Here is a 19,515-nt window from a genome sequence, read left to right on the forward strand (position 1 = left end):
CCAAGATTTCTCCCGTGCCTCCCCCATACTCTGGAATGCTCTGCCACAACACATCAGACTCTCGCCTACCTTGACAAGCTTCAAAAGGAACCTGAAGACGCACCTCTTCCGACAAGCCTACAACCTGCCGTAACCCTCAGTCTGATACAGCGCCGCACAATCAGCTCTACCCTCACCTACTGTATCCTCACCTATCCCTTGTAGACTGTGAGCCCTCGCGGGCAGGGACCTCTATCCTTCTGTACCTGTCTGTGTCTTGTATTGTTTATGATTATTGTACTTGCCCTATTATGTATACCCCTTTCACATGTAAAGCGCCATGGAATTGATGGCGCTATAATAATAAATAATAATAATAATAACCAAGAGCAGTTCTGGGTGCATAATGCTAATCCCTGCATAACTGTCCCTGTATCTAGTAGCATAGATAAAGACATCTTTAGAAAAAGTATTTTTAAAGATCCTTTATGAAATGCTAATGAGGTCAGCGACTAGTTGCAAAGGCGTTAGTTCCCTTGGCTAGTCAGCCCCCTTATCATGTAAGTATGCCCTTGCTAATGAGTGTGCATCATCAGAGGATGGTTGCGCTCACCTCTCTGCCACCATTGCGTCCGACGCTGGATTTCGGCGCAGTGCGCATGATCCTGGACTTTCAGTAATGCGCACTACACGAGTTTGAAGCCAGGATGTGAGCACCCGGTTTCATAGTGCGCATGACCGAGTCTGGGATCATGTGCACTGAGCCGAAATTCAGGGGTCGCATCTGATGACAGCAGAGAGGTGAGCGCAACCATCCTCTGATGCTGCGCATTCTTTAGCATGTTAGCACGTCCACAGGGGTGTGCTTACATGCTAAGGGGGCTGACTAGCCAAGGGAACTAATGCCCTTTGACTAGTCCCTGGCCTCATTAGAATATCATATGGGATTTTTAGAAATACTTTTTCTAAAGATCCATTTATCTATGCTACAATAGCTGGGACTGCTAGGTTGGGATCAGAAATATACACCCAGAACTGCTCATGGTTCCGGGTGCATATTGGACCCGACATGTTCCCTTTCAGTTACCATAACCCTGTGTAACAATGTATTATAGCAATAAAGTTAGAAGAAAAAAAAAAAAATTCCCCAGTAGCCGTGTATTCGTATGGCAGTGCGGAGCACAGAGCGGTGTGAGCTCGTGCAGAGCCGGTGATACCGGAAGGGGCTGACATGCTGCGGGCAGGGCAGTGACAGCCGGGCAGTGACAGCAGAGCTGCCGCCATGGAGCTCCCGCCTGAGCTGCCCTTACTCGGGCTGAGTGTGGCAGTTTTCTCCAGTCTTCTGAATGGCTCCACGTTCGTGCTGCAGAAGAAAGGCATCCTGAGAGCCCGCACCCGAGGTGAGGAGGCAGCGTGCCAGCCCGGGCCAGTGCTGCAGTAACAGACAGCAGCCTCCGGAGCGTCCATCCTGGCGCAGAGCTGACGAGGCCACTGCTCCCCAAGGGCACCACAACTCCCACTGATTGTCCTATGTGCCACCTCTGGCCCTGGCATAATCTGGGGGGTGGGCACGAGTTTTATTTCTCCCTTATCACCTGAAATATTGCCAGAAAATCCTAAATCCATAGGTTAATCTCTCATTATAACTGCAGGCCTATATACCGAGAGGCAAGATCAGGGCTGTGTCCTCTCCTCCCAGTAATGGATGAATGAATTACTGGTCACAAGACTAGGGACCAGAAGAATGTAACCTCCACGCTGCAGTTTCTTCATGCATTTACATGAGGGATAGAGGAATGGGAGATGCCAGAATTAAGTATCGCGTCTATATCAGGGTCATTGGTTAGATCCCTTTGTAAATGTTTGTTTTATAGCATCACACTCTGTAAAATCATGGAACAGGGTCACACCTACTATCATAAGGTTAGGTTTAAAGGGAACCTGTCACCACTTTTTCGGCCTATAAGCTGCTGCCACCACCGGGCTCTTATATACAGCATTCTAACATGCTGTATATATAAGTCCAGGCCGCTGTGAGAACATAAACACTTTATAATACTTACCTAACGGTCGCGCTGTGGGCCTTGTGGGCGTCTCCGTTGTCCGGTGCTGGCGCCTCCTCTTTCGGCCATCTTCGTCCTCTTTCTGAAGCCTGTGTAAATGACGCAGCTACGTCATACACACTCGCCGATCCTGCGCAGGCGCACTACGATACTTTGATCTGCCCTGCTCAGGACCTGAATGCCGGTGAGTGTGGATGACATCGGACCCGTCATGCACCGCGGCTAGAGAAGGAGAACAAAGATGGCCAAAAGAGGCGGCGCCGGCACCAGACAACGGAGACGCCCATAAGGCCCACAGCGCGACCATTAGGCAAGTATTATAAAGTGTTTTTTATGTTCTCACAGCGGCCTGGGCTGTTATATACAGCATGTTAGAATGCTGTATATAAGAGCCCGGTGGTGGTGGCCGCAGTTTATAGGCCGAAAAACTGGTGACAGGTTCCCTTTAATTGGAACTGCCACATACTTTCCTAATGGTCCTGAGTAGTGATGTGCAGACCTGGACTGTAAAAGTCCAGATTTGTGCGGTTTCCAAGGTACCCAGGTGCCGGACCCATTCCGGTTGTATGATTCGGATCAGGCACTCGAGAAATGAAAGAAAATAAGAATTAAGTGAACGCTTCATATTTACCGAGGCTCCAGCGCAGCTGTACATTGCTCCTGTGGCCTCTCCTTCACTTCCTGGGCAGCTCATTAGGCTCACCCATATGCACTGCTTTCCCCGCCAACTGGCTGGCCCTGGCGTCTGTGATTGGTTGCAGTCAAACGCGCCCCGAGTCTGTGTGACAGCGTCTGACTGCAACCAATCACAGTCGCTGTCTACGTGTCAGTATCGTGGTATAAAAATAAATGAATAAAATATTTGGCATAGGGTCCCACCGTATTATGATTCCCAGCACAGATAAAGCCCACAGCAACAGTCTGCAAACCACATCCGTGCACTTGTCTTGGCTGTGTATCAAAACAAGAGGAACCTCATGCATCTTTTTTCGTTTGTTTTTTTTTTTTTAAATATTTTAATTAATTTTAAAAAACGACGTGTGGTCCCCCAGTTTTGATACCTAGCCAAGATAAAGCCCGACAGTTGGTGGCTGGTATTCTCCGGCTGGGGAGACCCAGCCTAAAAATAGCAGCATGTAGCCACCTGGGATTGTTACATCCATTAGATGTGACAAGCTCGGCACTTTACCGTGTTCTTACCGATTGCCCTGGTGTGGTGTGAATCGGGTAATAGCAGGGGTTAATAATAGCCCACAGCTGCCAGTAAGCCCTAGATTAGTAATTAGAGGCATCTATGAGACCCCCCCCCCCCCCACCTATTTTTAATCTGTAAGTGAAAATAAACACAAACACCGAAAACACCCTGGTTTTGCATGGCTACTCAGGCTGGTGCACCTGATGAAGGAGACAGCGGTCCCAGAAACGCGTTGTACCTCAAGAAATACACTTATATAATACACTTATATAATTCACATTTGGCCCCCTGATACCTGCAGCGCCCGACGAACTCCGCAATTTCTTTTTCCTATTGATTTACACCTTGAGCTGGAATTGTGACCATTATTATGTTTGGAAGTATTCTTCAATAAAAGAGCTCTGTCTGTGTTTGTTTCTTAGTATATTTCTAATTCTTTATTTAAGGTGTGTCTTACCTTACAGACCTGATCTGGTGGATAGGCACAATTACAAGTAAGTGACCAGTCTAATTGTACATTGTAGAACATTGCTGAAGTTTCATAATTTGTCAGGATTGTTTTTTTTCTTACTATCCATGATGTGACTATTTAATCTAGTAGATTTCTGTGTTGCAGCATACATTCTTGATATTCTAAATTTATATATATAAAAAAATCAACCGATTATGGACAAAAGAGATATTTGGTTATGTATAGGGATGAGCGGACCTCTGGATGTTCAGGTTTGTCCAGACTTCAGTTAAAAGTTCGGTTTGGTACCCATATTTGATTCGAACTTGACCCCAAATCCCAAACCCCATATAAGGGTCCCAAGCTTTGGTGCTGTATAATGGCTGTAAAATGGTTGTAGCAAGGGACAGGAGGCTGCAAAAGGAAGCAAAATTGGGTAAGCACATCAACATTGCACTGCAAACCAATGTGGATAGGGAATAAATAAAAAACAAATTACGCAGGGCCCCCCCTATTTTTGATAACCAGGGCAGATAAAGCGGACAGCTGCGAGCTGCAGCCCTCAGCTGTCTGCTTTACCATGGCTGGTTATCAAAAATTGAGGGGACACCGTGCCATTTTTTTTAATTGCTTATTTAAGTAATTTTAAAAAACAGCGTGGGGTCCTCCTTCTTTTTGATAAGCAGCCAAGGTAAAGAGAACAGCTGGGGGCTAGTATTATCAGGCTGGGAAGGCCCATGGTTATTTGGCCCTTCCTAGTGTAAGAATGGCAGCCCGCAGCCGTTCCAGAAGTAGCATATCCATTACATACGCCAATTCTGATGCTTTGCCCAACTCTTTCCGATTGCTCTGGTGCGATGGCAATCGGGTAATGCTGTTGGGATTTATGTCAGCTGTGAATTGACAGCTGGCATCAAGCCCAGGGGTTCGTAATGGAGAGGTGTCCATTAGACATCCCTATTACTAACCTAGTAGATTTACAGTTAAAATACATACACATGTGAAAAATAGTTTATTTGAAGAAATACTCCCTAACACTCCCTTGTTCACCAATTTATTAATTAAAAATCCTCGAAGTTCCGACGTAATCCAATGGTGTAATGTTCCATTACATCCATTGAATCCTGTGGAACCTCGTTCAAGGAACTCCGAACTTTACCGTTTGGGTTTGCTCATCCCTTTTTATGGATAACGAGCAGCTAGCTGTGCCATAACTCTATATTGACTTTTTTTTCTTCTAGTGGCTTTGGGGCAGATTGGAAATTTCCTTGCATATACCGCTGCTCCAGCTGTACTTGTGACACCATTGGGTGCTCTGGGCATTCCTTTTGGGTAAGTCCCATGTTGAACATGAAATGACTCTGTGCATTTTCATGGGAGAGTCTAAGGGTATGTGCGCACTAGGCGTTTTTTTCACGCTGCGTTTTTATGTGCGTTTTTGTCTAAAAAAACGCACCCGCGGCTAAAAAAACGCGGCAAAAACGCATGCGTTTTTGCCGCGATTTGGTGCGTTTTTTGCTGCGTTTTTACTCACTGCGTTTTTAATCAGTGCACAATGCCATTAAAGATTGTTGATGAAAAAAAAAAAAAAAGGTCTGATGTCATTTCCTTCTTCAAAATGTTCATTGTATGCAGGAGAGCAGACAGCTGCAGAACTAGTGTATGCAGGAGAGCAGACAGCAGCTGCAGAACTACAAGTCTCAGCATCCTCCATTCACTAGTGTATGCAGGAGAGCAGACAGCAGCTGCAGAACTACAAGTCTCAGCATCCTCCATTCACTAGTGTATGCAGGAGAGCAGACAGCAGCTGCAGAACTACAAGTCTCAGCATCCTCCATTCACTAGTGTATGCAGGAGAGCAGACAGCAGCTGCAGAACTACAAGTCTCAGCATCCTCCATTCACTAGTGTATGCAGGAGAGCAGACAGCAGCTGCAGAACTACAAGTCTCAGCATCCTCCATTCACTAGTGTATGCAGGAGAGCAGACAGCAGCTGCAGAACCACAAGGCTCAGCATCCTCCATCCAGGACTGTATGCAGTTTTTTGCCCAAAAAGAAAAAAAAAATGACATGGGCTTCGCCATATTTTTGTATGCTAGCCGGGTACAGCAGGCAGGTACGGGCTGCCCCCAACCCCCAGCTGCCTATTTGTACCCGGCTGGGAACCAAAAATATAGAGAAGCCCTTTTTTTTAATTATTTCATGAAATAATTAAAAAAAAAAATGACGTGGGCTTCGCCTAATTTTTGAGTCCAGCCGGGTACAACTAGGCAGCTGGGGATTGGAATCCACAGTGCAGGGTGCCCATGCTTTCTGGGCACCCCCACTGCGAATTGCAGTCCGCAGCCACCCCAGAAAATGGCGCTTTCATAGAAGCGCCATCTTCTAACGCTGTATCCAACTCTTCCAGCTGCCCTGAAGCCGGGTGGCTAGCTAGGTAATAATGGAGTTAGGGCTAGCTGTATATTATCAGCTAGCCCTAAGCCCGAAATTCATGGTGTCACGCCAATATTAGACATGGCCACCATGAATTTCTAGTAATGATAAAAAAAAAAACAACACACAGAAAAATATTTTTATTAGAAATAAAACACAACACAATTAGTGACTCCATCTTTATTGAAATAAACCCCCCTCCGCAGTAATCCTGGGTTAGGGTCCCGCGCCGTCCAATCCGGATCCAATATCATCTGATCGGTTTGCTGGAAGGCAAAGCGATCAGATGATGTGTCAGGATCAAGTGCCTGAATCCCATCACACATCAGCTGATTGTATAAAAGCCGATTATACAATCAGCTGATGCATCAGTAGAAAAAAAATAAAATAATACTCACTTATGTGCTGTGCTGATTACCGGCAGCTCCTGGAGCGATCGATTGGACAGGAGTCTGATCCCGTCCGATCGCAGCAGGAGCTGCTGGTAATCAGCTGATGAAGTCCCCTGATGGCAGGATCAGCTGATAGCCGGCCGGGCGCGAAAAAGCCGGTGACACCGCGATCAGCTGATGCGTCAGGTGACTGCATCAGGTGATCCACCGCCAGGTCCTGCAAGCAAGGTCCTGCCCCGGGGAGACTGCACACAGCCAGAGCGGCGGTAGCGGGAGGAGCTGGGAGCGGGCATGGCACCGGGACCCTGCGGACAGGTGAGTATATATGACTTTTTTTTTTTTTCTACTGTTCACTTTGGTTTTCGCCGCTGCCTCCACCTCCCGCCCAGACATGGCGCCGCACGGAGCTGACATGGCACCGGACGGGAGGTGGACGCAGCGGTGACGGTACCGGGAGGATTCATGCTTCTGTGTTTACCAACAGAAGGAATCCTCTTCCTGTACACGTCACTGTAGTGCCCACCCCTTGCGTTTATAGCTGCGTTTTTAGTCATAGAAACGCGGCTATATGCGTTTTTCATTTTGTTTTTAACATCTCATTGAATTCAATGAGTGAAAAACGCAGTGGAAAACGCAGAAATAATTGACATGCTGCGTTTTTGTGGTCACCACAAAAACGCAGCTAAAAAAAAACGCTGTGTGCGGACAGCACTTATGAAAACCCATTGACATTGCTGGGGAAGCAATGTCACTGCGTTTTCAGCACAAAAACGCGGTAAAAAACGCCGCTAAAAACGCGGCAAAAACGCCTAGTGCGCACAAGGCCTAAGACAATCCATAAAAAGTAAATGTATCATGAAGAATTCATCTGCATTAGTATAACATTTGCCTTTTTTGTAAAGCTTAACTCCAGTGATCCGCTTTATAATATGCATCTTTACAGTGTACATTTCTAACCTGGAATGAAAAAAAATGTTCTATATTGTTTACAAGCGGCATTCATTTACAGGATACGTTCTCCTTAGGTCAAGGCTTTGATGAATGCAGACTTTAATTTTTATTTCATTGTTTTGTTGCTGATATCAAGCTATGTGTCTTTAGAGTGGACTTTAGAGCTAATAAAGTCCTGTAATCACAGCAGCATTGACACTGATTCCAGAAGGCAGTGTGATAGGAATGGAGGAGGGGGACAATGTAAGGCTATGTGCGCACAGTGCGTTTTTCGCGGCGGTTTTGCGCGTTTTTCGGGTGCGTTTTTGGCCTCAAAACTGCATGACTTTGCTTCCCCAGCAAAGTCTATGATTTTTTATTTTTGCTGTCCGCACACAACTGTTTTTTTAAGCTGCGTTTTTGAGCTTGAAAAAAAAAATGGACATGTCAATTCTTTCCTGCGTTTTTCTGCGTTTTCCGCCCATGCAATGCATTGGAAAAACGCAGCAAAACGCAGAGATCAAAAACGCAGCCAAAAACGCACCAAATCGCGGTAAAAACGCATGCGTTTTTTGATGCGTTTTTTCGACGCAGGTGCGTTTTTGTGCGTTTTTAGCGGCCAAAAACGTAGCGTCAAAGAAATGCAGCGTGCACACATAGCCTAAGACTGATCTGTGACCGGGCTGCAGCTCCATTTTATCAGTTACATGTCACACAACACTAAAGCCACATTTACACTGAAAGATTATCGGGAACAAGCATTGTGTAAAAAAAAAAAAAAAAAAAACCCCAAACAAAATAACGTTTTTCTCTAGATCTCAGCTGTGTAGCTGTGATCTGGAGAAATGGAAGAGCGAGTAGACTGCTGATCGTTATAGTCCCCTAGGGTGACTAGTAAAATAAAAAAAAGTTGAGAAAAGTAAAAAAAACAAAACTCCTAAAAGTTTAAATCGCCCCATTGAAAACGAAAAAAGGGTTAAAAAAAGGGTTAAAAAAAATACACATTTAGTATTGCTGCGTTGAGAAACACCAGAGCTATCAAAATATAAAATGAATTAATCCGATCAGTAAATGGCGTAGCGTCCAAAAAATTCCAAATGCTAAAATTACGTTTTTTGGTTGCCGCAAATTTTACGCAAAATGCAATAACAGGCGCTCAAAGCGTAGCATCTGTGCAAAAATGGTACCATTAGAAACTTGAGGTTGAGACGCAAAAAATAAGCCATCATTGAGCCATAGATCCCAAAAAATGAGAACGCTACGAGTTTCAGAAAATGGCGCAAAAAGTGCGCCACTTTTTTTGGACAAACTTGGGAATTTTTTTAACCGCTTAGATAAAAGTAAACCTATACATGTTTGGTGTCTACAAACTTGTACCAACCTAAGACATCACAGCGACAGTTTTATCATATAATGAACATGGTGAATAAAATATCCCGAAAACTATTGTGCAGTTGTACTTTTTTTGCAGTTTTTCCACACTTGAAATTTTTTTGTTTTCCAGTACATTATATGGTAAGACTTATGGTATGGTAAAAGTACAACTCGTCCCGCAAAAAAAAAGCCCTCATATGGCAAGATTGATTGAAAAATAAAAAAAGTTACGGCTCTCCGAAAAAGGGGAGCAAAAAACAAAAACGGAAAAACTTTGGTCTGTGCTTTTCTTTCACACACAGCCCTCTGCCGGCAGTGAGAGAAAGTGACTGACTCATGATAGCTACAGGAGTCACCACATGGCCCTGTGCTACCATGGCAACCACCGGAAGTGACGTGATCACGTCAACGTGACTTTCGATGGCGCTGGGTAAGTTAATGCTTACCGCGACGCGCTGTTACATCTTGCTGTCAGATTTTAACAGCAAGATGTAAGGGCTTAATAAGCACGAATGGAGCGCAATGACACTCGCGCCTGGTAGGCACAAATGTCATCTGTTGAAATGTTGCCCACTGCAGGCGGCGGGGATTAACCTCACACGACCCATGACAAACCCAGTAAGTCATATGTCGTGAAGAGGTTAATAAGCAGTATAAATGCTTTAAATCCCCCATATAGGTTAGGTGTCATCCAAACAGTCATTGGGCCGACAGCTATCTCTCCTGACTCACCCAAATATAGGACCTCTCAGATCGGCAGAGCTTTCCTGGCTGTGACTTCTCCAGGGAAAACAAAAGATTTAGTTGTAGACCTTTAAACATGTTACATTCTTCTTTTCCCTGACATTGGGGGAGAATCAAGAGGCTGCCATACACATTCGACATTCACAGCTGACCACCAAAATGTATGAGGGCCTTTTAGCTTTATAATGTTTTTTGAGAACAATGCAGTTTATAATACCCAGTTGTCTCCTCCATGGAAAGCACTTAGGAGATCTGCAGCATAATGCCTTTGATATGTGTTAGAACAGCATGTACCAGACCCAGTGTCTGAAATAATAACCAATACATTAAGATCTGTACTTATTTTTCTAAATAATTTATATTAATTTATCTTGCTGCATGTTTGGAAGGTCCATCTTGGCCTCGTATGTGCTGAAAGAAAAGCTTAATTTCTTGGGCAAACTTGGATGTCTCCTTAGCTGCGTGGGCTCCATTATCCTTATCATCCACTCTCCTAAGTCCGAAAGCATAACATCCCGAGCTGAGTTTGAAGAAAAGCTTTCCAATCCAGGTACAGACTTTCTGGAAGGGTCATTTAAAAGGGTTTTCCACTACTACAATATTGATAGCCTGTTCTTAGTAGTGGTCATCCGTATCAGATCAATGAGGGTCTGACACACTGTATACCAACCCATCAGCTGTCATTAGCTTCAGTAGCACCCTGATGTAAACAGTGTACAGCGGTGAAGAATAGAGCTGTCACACTATCTAGTGGGCTACTCTTGAGTACTGCAGATCAGCTCATAGTCAAATAATAGTTAATAAATACCATAGTAGTGGACAGCCTGTTTTAAACCACATAACTGTAAGAATTGATTTCAATGTCAATATTCATAGATTCTACTGCATTTTTTTTTTTCTAGTTGAAAGGTTTGTTATAAAGCAGAAAACCCCTCTACATACTGATAGCCATGAGTCTGGCTCTTATAGCTAAATCAGATTAAAGGGAACCTGTCACCAGTTTTTTCCCTATTAAACCAAAAGTATCACCTTCTGCAGCTCCTGGGCTGCATTCTATGAAGGTGCACCTTGGCCCTAACTCCCCTTCCAGACTCAAAAAAGAACTTTATAAAATCTCACCGTTTCCTATGCAAATGAGCTCTGTTGGCCAGATGGGTGGGCTCATTTTCGGCTTTTGTCCTTCTGGCCTTGCTCGCCATCCCCCTGTCATGATTGACATGGATGACGCCGCCGTCATCATCCACACTGCTGGCGAAGTCTTACACAGGCGCAGTTCTCTGTGCCCCTATCGCGGGCCTGAGCAGAAAGTTTCCCTCCCTCGCGCCAGTGATGTATTTGTACAGGCGCATGATTATGGGCGGGTACGATGATGCTGGTGAGGTAATGCACAGCGCCGCACATAATCTCGCGCCTGCGAGGGAAACTTTCTGCTGAGGCCCGCGATAGGGGCACAGCGAACTGCGCCTGCACGAGACTTCGCCAGCAGCAGGGATGATGGCGGCGTCAATCATGTTAATCATGACAGTGGGACGGCGAGCAAGGCCAGAAGGAAGGATACAAGCTAAAAATGAGCCCGCCCATCTGGACAACACAGCTGATTTGCATAGGAAATGGTGAGATTTTATAGTTCTTTTTTGGGTCTGCAAGGGGAGCCAGCAACAAGGTGCACCTTCATAGAATGCAGTATAGGTGCTGCAAGCTACAGAAGGTGATATTGTTGGTTTAATAGGGTAAAAACTGGTGACAGGTTCCCTTTAACCTTCGTCAGGCTCGATAATTTCACAACGTTAACAGCGACCCCTTATCTCGGAAGGAGGTGTAGATATGTTATTGAAATTTGGCCTATATATTCTGGACCAAAACTGCAGAGATGTCACGAAATTTCAGCCCTCTACGGCTTTTGGGAAAAAAAATGTATTACAATTTTAAAACGGAATATTTACAATTGTACCTATTCAGCCGGACAAAGGTTAAGCTGGCTATGCATTTCCTTAGTGCAACAGTAGAACTTCTGCATGCCATCCTACATATACTGTATGTCCTTCAGTATCCTCTTAATGACAAATGTATGCTCTCATGTTATTTATTATTGGCTATTACCCAGAAAGGTATATTACATAGGATAATATACAGTATGTCAAATGGTATATCCTGTGAAAATTACACAGCTTTCATTACAGGCCATAAAACGCTTATGGGTATTCTAATATACACTGAACAAAAATATACTCACAACACTTTTTTGTTTTTGCTCCCATTTTTCATGAGCTGAACTTAAGACTTTTCTGTGTACACAAAAGGCCTTTTTCTATCACATATAGTTCACAAATTTATCTTAAGGGTGCTTTACACGCTGCGACATCGCCAGCGATAGCTAGCAATGTCGTGCGCGATAGCACCCGCCCCCTTCGTTCTTGCGACATTTGGTGATCACTGCCGTAGTGAACATTATCGCTACGGCAGCGTCACACACACATACCTTGTCAGTGACGTCGCTGTGACCGCCGAACAATCCCTCTTTCAGGGGGGAGGTGTGTTCGGCGTCATAGCGACGTCACTGCGGCATCACTAAGCGGCTGCCCAATAGCAGAGGAGGGGCGGAGATGAGCGGGCGGAATATCCCGCCCATTTCCTTTTTTCCTCATTGCCGGTGGACGCAGGTAAGGAGAGGTTTGTCGTTCCTATGGTGTCACACATAGCGATGTGTGATGCCGCAGGAACGATGAACCGCATTGTACCTGCAGCCGGAACGATGTTTAGAAAAGGAGCGACGTGTCAACGATCAACAATTTTTGACGCTTTTGCGATCGTTGATCGTCGCTCCTAGGTGTCACACGTTGCGATGTCGCTAACTGCGCCGGATGTGCGTCACTAACGTGAGCCCGACGATATATCATTAGCGATGTCGCAGCATGTAAATGGCCCTTTAATCTGTGTTAGGGAGCACTTCTCCTTTGCTGAGATTAATCCATCCACCTCACGTGTAGCATATCAAGATGCTGATTAGATAGCATGATTATTGCACAGGTTTGCCTTAGACAGATGAGCTTTTCTGAAATAGTTTCTGAGTTTGTATAGAAATTCTTTGGTTATGCACCGATTGTTGCAGCAGCTGTCAGGGTGGCTGGTCTGAGATGATCTTGGAGGTGAAGATGCTGGATATTGAGGTCCTGGGCTGTTGTGGTTCCATGTGGTCTGAGGTTGTGAGGCCGGTGGTATGTGCTTCCAAATTCTCTAAAATGCCTTTGGAGACGGCTTATGGTAGAGAAATGAACATTCAATTCTCAGGCAACTGCTCTGGTAGATATTTCTGCAGTTAGCATGCCAATTGCGCGCTCCCTCAAAATTTGTGACATATATGGCATTGTGCTTTGTGATAAAACTGCATATTTTAGAGTGGCCTTTTATTCTGGGCAGCCTAAGGCACACCTGTGCAATAACCATGTTGTCTAATCGGCATTTTGATATGCCATACTTATGAGGTGGATGGAGAAGTGCTCACTAACACAGATTTAGACAAATTTGTGACTAACATTTGAGAGAAAAATACCTTTTGTGTACATGGAAAAAGTTTTAGATCTTTGAGTTCAGCTCATGAAAAATGGGAACGAAAATAAGTGTTGCATTTATATTTTTTTTCAGTGTATTTACAGGGAACCTAACAACAATACTCCCCCTGTGGAAGCAGAGCTAGTGGACGATAGAGCAGTGTAAAATACAAGGTGGCCAGAAAATAACCTAAGGTGTTTGGAGCCGTGTGCAGACTGACCCAGTCGACAGAATTGGCTGAAAATGTGTATGTATTTTAGTCAAGGCATGGGGAAATGGAAGGCATCTTAAAAACTTTTTTATACCAAAACTCCCCACCAGGTTAAAAAGGTACAGTGAGCGAAAAGCCCAAAAACCGTGTGCCGATAATTGGAGATGTCACAATTGTTCCACAGACTAGCATAACTGTTCAATATGGCCACCATCATGCATGGTGATCATGTTCATTCTATGCACAACATGCTCAACACTTGCGTGTAACATGTCTGGTGGGATGCTGCATACTTCCAATATGATTTTGTCTTTGAGGTCAGCCAGGGTGTTGACATTTCCCCGATTAAATACTCTCCTTCAAGTGTCCCCACAACCAGAAATCACAAGGATTGAGATCGGGTGAATGCGGTTGCCATGCGTTAGGGAAGAAGCAGCTCAAAATCTTGTCATCAGGAAAATGTGCACTCAGAACGTTCTTCACACGATTTGCGGTGTAAGGAGGTGCTCCATCATGTATGAAGGTAGTTGTCTGAAGACACTGCCACTGTTGGAGTTGCGGAACGACCACTGTTTCCAGCATTGTCTGTATCTCGCTGCTGTCACGGAACAGGTAGCAACCCCAGTAGGCCTCATTTCTTCATAAAAGAACAGTCCAAGGATGAATGATGAGGTTAAACCACACCAAACAGTTATCTTTGGCAAATGCAGCGGAACCCCTTCAACCGCATGCAGATTTTCAGTAGCTCATGTGACCGTTTTGTGTGTTCACCGTTCCATTCAGGTAAAAATGTGCTTCGTCACACCACAGAACATTCCATGGCCAATTGCCATCCACTTCCATTCTCGCCAGAGACATGAATGCAAATGTAATGCGGGTATCATTGATGAAGGCTAATTTTGTACGGGTATGCCCTCAAGACCTTTTCAAAGAACTTTCCACACTGTGCTGTACGAGAGCCCCAATTGTCTGGAAACACTGCGTGCACTGCTGTTTCCGGCAGGGTTGTTCATGCCCTGTTCCTCCACGGCAGTGGCAATGTCCTCCACAACCTCTCTGCTTACCAGTCGTTGCCTGCGCCCTGGCTGAACACTCAATAACCCTGTTGCCCCAAAAGATGTCATCATCTCTCTTAGCGAATTGACAGCCATTGGACCGCTACGTGTGTGAAGGTCTTTCAAACGACGAAAGGCTCTCAGTGCAGCATTCCTGGCATTCTCATTAAACAACCGCACTAACCGCGCACGTTCCGGCAGAGACAGGCATCTTGCAGACTGAGTTGCAAGGCGCGCTCACTGTACAGCGCTACTTTGTCACCTGGTGGGGAGTTTTGGTATAAAAAAAAAACGTTAAGATGCCTTCCGTTTCCCAATGCTTTGAATAGCATACATACACATTTTCAGCCAATTCTATCCACTGGTTCAGTCTGCACACGGCTCCAAACACCTTCGGTTATTTTATGGCCACCTTGTATTTGAAATATGTCTATTACAGTGCCCTATGTGTTGCGCTGAAATTTGGCTTTCATTGATAAACTCATTATGCTCACAAGTGCAGTTGTTGGTGTATCAGTGCACTTGTAGTCTGTGTCTCGTCTATGCTTCTCCCTGCAGTTTTCACCTCCCCTAACTTCTTGACTGACAGTGGAGAAGAGAGGTGACGTTATGCAACTAAGGACTTGTTCATACAGGAGTATGAATCGTACAAGTGCAATCCAATAAGAAAAGGAATTTCACTTGGACCTATGTTATTCAATTAGGCCAGTGTTCCCCAACTCCAGCACTCAAGGATCACCAACAGTGCATGTTTTCAGGATGTCCTTAGTATTGCACAGGGAATAATTGAATCACCTGCACAGGTGATAATTAGAGATGAGTGGACCTGTTGGTTCGATTCGGTGGGTTCAGTCAGACTTTAGATAAATTTTGGTTCGGGACCTGGAGTTAACCTAAACCCCAATGGAAGTCACTAATTTGGTATTTCGGGTCTCTGCCCTCATGCAGCCAGTTATAAACAGATCAATTCCAGGAGAGGGTGGGCTGTTTTTTTCATTTTTAATTTTTTTTCTGTACACACTACATTCAATCACGCTGTTGTCACCCCCCAGTGAGAGCCGTTCAAACACGGCAAGAGGCTCGCACTGGGCTGAGCACCGAGCGTAGCGATATTCGCGCGAGTGGCTTTCATACGTAAAGCACCTGAACTCGAACTCTGAGTTGTTTTTTTGTAAAGCCTGTGTTCAGTACAAGCACTGAACCTCGGATTCACTTCTCTCCAGTGATAATTCCAACACCTGTGTAAGGCCTGTTTCAGATGTCAGTAAAAAACACAGACATTTTTCACTGACATGTTGCAAACGCATATGTCTCTCTGTGTGCCGTGAATCACGAAGGTGAGAAGGTGTGTTAAAAATGCTTTTTATTTTCAATGTCCATGTTTTTCTGGTACGTGTTTCACGGATCACACCATAGTGTGGTCCATGGGACATCAGTGATGCCAGAAAAAAATGGACATGTCTCTGTGCGGCAGTCACGAACACGCGTGTATGCCGCACGGAGACACGGTCAGTGAAAAATCACTGATGCGTGCGCAGCCCCATTGATTATAATGCGTCTGCGTATGTCCATAATTCTGGTACGTATAAAAACTAGCACATACATACCACAATCACTGATGTGTGAAAGAGACCTTATGCTAAGGACATCCTTAAAACATGCCAGTGTTGGTGGGCCTTCAAGATTGGAGTTTGTTCTGGATGAATATTGGACTGATTTTTTTTTTTCTACATTATTTATATTTTTTTATATGCTTGTGTAAGCCTAGCTATAGTATCTGACAGTAAAGAAGCGGGTGGAGCAGTGTCGGCAGGAAAATGCAAAGAGGAGCTGAGGACTGCAAATGTACATATCCTTATAGTACCTCACCTCCTATATAATGCCCAGCCAATAAAGCACTGATGGGAGAGCATAGTGTATATACACCTATTCACAGGCACAGCAATAGATAATTACTATTATATACAGTGCCGGGCTTGTAATAGGCTGCGGGCTTGTGACTGCATTTACATGTGTGAACAGCGCTCTATGCAAGCCATCAGTGTGCAGTTTTATCATCTAGTTTTTGGCCTGGGCTATGTACAACTGCAGCCCATCTTTGCTGTAAGCATATGCAATAAGGGTATAAAAAAGGGAGTACAAACACGTAAGGAAGATATAGTAGGATGAAGAGGAGAGTATGACTTCTGATCCATTGCCTGCTCCTGCGGTTACATATGAATGAGCCTCTCGCTGGCAGTCTGATTAATGATACAGCCTCTATGCCTGCATTGTATCAACCGCCCGTCATGGGTCTAAACAGACAGTAACAGGAGGCCTATAAGCATGATGTAGGGTTAGATGGAGCCATCTGTTTTTATTATGCAGTTCACCAGGGCTCATATAGTTGTCATGCATTAGACATGTAATCAAATGATATTTTATTTTGTTTTTCAGTGTTCCTGAGTTACCTCTGCTTCGTTCTCCTGATGTTGACGTTGCTGATATTTTGGCTTTCTCCAACGTATGGGAAGAAAAATATCATGGTATACATAGGTGTGTGTTCGCTGTTGGGCACATTTACTGTGCCCTGTACCAAAGGTATTGGACTTTTTGCTCAAGATGCTTTTACCAACAATCCAAATAATTCAAGCTCAACGTACCTTTTCCTGTGCCTCCTCGCAGTCCTGGGGTGTAGCATTCTCATCCAGTTTCGATATATTAACAAAGCACTTGAAAACTATGACTCTTGTGTATTTAGTGCTATTTATTATGTTACATTCACAACATTAGTCTTGGTTGCAACTGCAATTCTCTTTCAAGAATGGACCAAAGTAGGAGCTGTAGACTTCTTGGCCATGGTGTGTGGGTTTACGACGGTGTCTACTGGAGTCATCCTAATCCAAATGTTTAAAGAGTTTAATATCAGTTTCCGAGAGCTAAATAAGACACCAGAGAAGAAAGAGTGAAAAGACCAGCCTGAAATATGACAAGTGGCTATTCCCCTGTCACACTGGCCGAAGCTCAATAATATTTAACACTTTGTTTTTTGTTTTACAAAGGCAATGTAGTCTTTATGATAGCTCAATCCGTTTGCACTGCTGGAGAAGAGAAGCCTACAACTATAACCTACACTTGGCGAGGACCAGCCCACTTGTATGTAGTTACCATATATGACTTTATTATGTTGGCGTGAGGGTGTACCTTATACTTCATCTAACCTGCTGACTAGTTTCTAGTGTTGGGGGAGGGAGGGAGGAGCAAAGCTCAGGGTAGAACTAGACTGTCACCAAGGCTTTGATATCTATGCTTATTTAGAATATACCCCCTGTATGTTGATTTAATGTTACTGTGGACTAGTTTGGCTGTGGAGTATGGCATCTAAATTTATAGGCTGCTTCAATCACATCCCGTTACCCTGGGCCTATGCTGGTTCAAGCGGCTCTCACTACGAGCAGATAAAGCAATACCTACTCTCAAAAGGGTTTCATTAGTGCCTGCCTTTGTATTATCCATTGACTTTCTATCACTAATTATTGCTGCTCTCTATAAGAGAAGTTCTTAAAATGTGGAAAGAGGGGTCAGTTTTCTTCAGATGATCCTATGAAAAATCCTCAATTATTCATCCAGAAAGAAACAAATTATTTCTTATAGCCATATGTCTGTTTTTTATGTTTATATGCATCTGTTTAAACTGATCAGAATAGTGCATACTTCCATTTTTTTGACACAACACTCATGAACTGCCCCATTCACTTACACTGGTCTTTGCGAAGCCCATATCACCACCGTTACTTTTACAGATGAGGCAATGTGTCCTACCAGTCGTTTTTTCCTCACAATAAAGGGAATCTTTCCGCTATGTAAGCGGAAGAAAGCATGCTGCAAGGGTTAACACAGAGAATTCAGCGATGCCTGGTTTGTCAAGGTCTGTTCTGTTGTTTATTTACTATGATTGTTTAAGCAGCAGGACACAGCAGAACTAATTGCTGGACCTGCAATGTCACACGAATGGCAGTCCGGCACGCCCCCTCCTCTGACACCTCATTGTCAATGCACAATCTCTATAGAGAGCCTGCTGTGAGCGGGACAGCTATCTCAGCTCTGCTACATGGCTAAATCTAAAAATTGCGATTGTATCAGAACCACTGCACCCAGTAATCTAAGTGATACATCATTGGATTTAGGGTCTCTTTGCCTACATCATGATGCTCTTAGATGATGTAGCAAAAACCAGCTGATAGATTCCCTTTATATGTGGTCACGGGGGTCAGTAGTCCATGATTACAAAATGGCTCATATACAGACTCAAAGGGAGTATCTTTACATAAAGGAAATATTTTAATTTCTCTATGATTAATTATACTATGGCTAAGAGGACTGGGCTTGCCGCATGTCTAGCATAGTGGAATTTGGCCAAATGAGTTGGGGGGAATTGTTCATGGTAAGTGGATGATATATTTGGAGGGTCTTAACTGCAAGCTGGCTATTCAGTTGCATGTCATCTACATGAGAACAGCAAGCTAAGCTACCTAATAGGGATAGGGCTTTGTGTGGGGGGTTAGAAGGGGCCTACTTATGCCTCATGACTCTAGCATCAATTCAAGGGAAATGATTGAAGCTCTCCAAGGAAAGCAAAGACAGATAATAGCGTGAAAGCCAGTGATCAGACCCCTGACACCTCGTCCCTCTCCTGGAGGTGGTGGGTTTCTTTGTATTTAACCCAGTAAAGCTGTGACACAGTGATAACACGGGTGTTCATAACTCACAGAATCTATTACCGCTGTGATGTCACCAGTGATTGATCCAGTAGACAGGTAGCTCTTTAATTGCCTGAAATGTCTAATTACACAACATTCCACCCATTCATTTTATTTTGTCTAAAAATTATATCTGTAACCCTCTAGTGACCAGGAATGGTTATTACACAAGTATTGTATTGTAAAATGAAGAACCTTATTCTGGATTATATTCTGACATTGTTCCGAAGGTATAAGGAACCACAGTCGTCAAATGTTCAAGGTGTACTCAGGTATTGCTTCTAAAGCTGGTGTCACACATAACGACGACGACAACGACGTCGCTGCTACGTCACCATTTTCTGTGACGTTGCAGCGACGTCCCGTCGCTGTCGCTGTGTGTGACATCCAGCAACGA

General features: G+C 44.3%; 1 protein-coding gene across 1 annotated transcript; it reads left to right on the forward strand.

Moving 5' to 3' along the window:
* The first annotated feature begins 1,140 nt into the window (after positions 1-1,140).
* NIPA1 (NIPA magnesium transporter 1) lies at positions 1,141-18,192 on the forward strand. Its single transcript, XM_075334314.1, has 5 exons — positions 1,141-1,379; positions 3,684-3,731; positions 4,930-5,020; positions 9,954-10,114; positions 16,816-18,192. Exons 1-5 carry the CDS (start codon positions 1,262-1,264, stop codon positions 17,325-17,327), a joined length of 930 nt encoding a protein of 309 aa, XP_075190429.1. The 5' UTR covers positions 1,141-1,261; the 3' UTR covers positions 17,328-18,192.
* The last annotated feature ends 1,323 nt before the right edge of the window (positions 18,193-19,515 follow it).

The sequence above is a fragment of the Anomaloglossus baeobatrachus genome, chromosome 2 (assembly GCF_048569485.1).
Source record: "Anomaloglossus baeobatrachus isolate aAnoBae1 chromosome 2, aAnoBae1.hap1, whole genome shotgun sequence".
Taxonomy (NCBI): domain Eukaryota; kingdom Metazoa; phylum Chordata; class Amphibia; order Anura; family Aromobatidae; genus Anomaloglossus; species Anomaloglossus baeobatrachus.

What these genes read in the sequence shown, in the direction of transcription:
- NIPA1 (XM_075334314.1), top strand. Translation starts at nt 1,262, where the DNA reads ATGGAGCTCCCGCCTGAGCTGCCCTTACTCGGGCTGAGTGTGGCAGTT. An exon ending in CCTGAGAGCCCGCACCCGAG is followed by an intron (nt 1,380 to 3,683) that starts GTGAGGAGGCAG and finishes TCTTTATTTAAG; the next exon opens with GTGTGTCTTACCTTACAGAC. An exon ending in AGAAAAGCTTTCCAATCCAG is followed by an intron (nt 10,115 to 16,815) that starts GTACAGACTTTC and finishes TTTGTTTTTCAG; the next exon opens with TGTTCCTGAGTTACCTCTGC.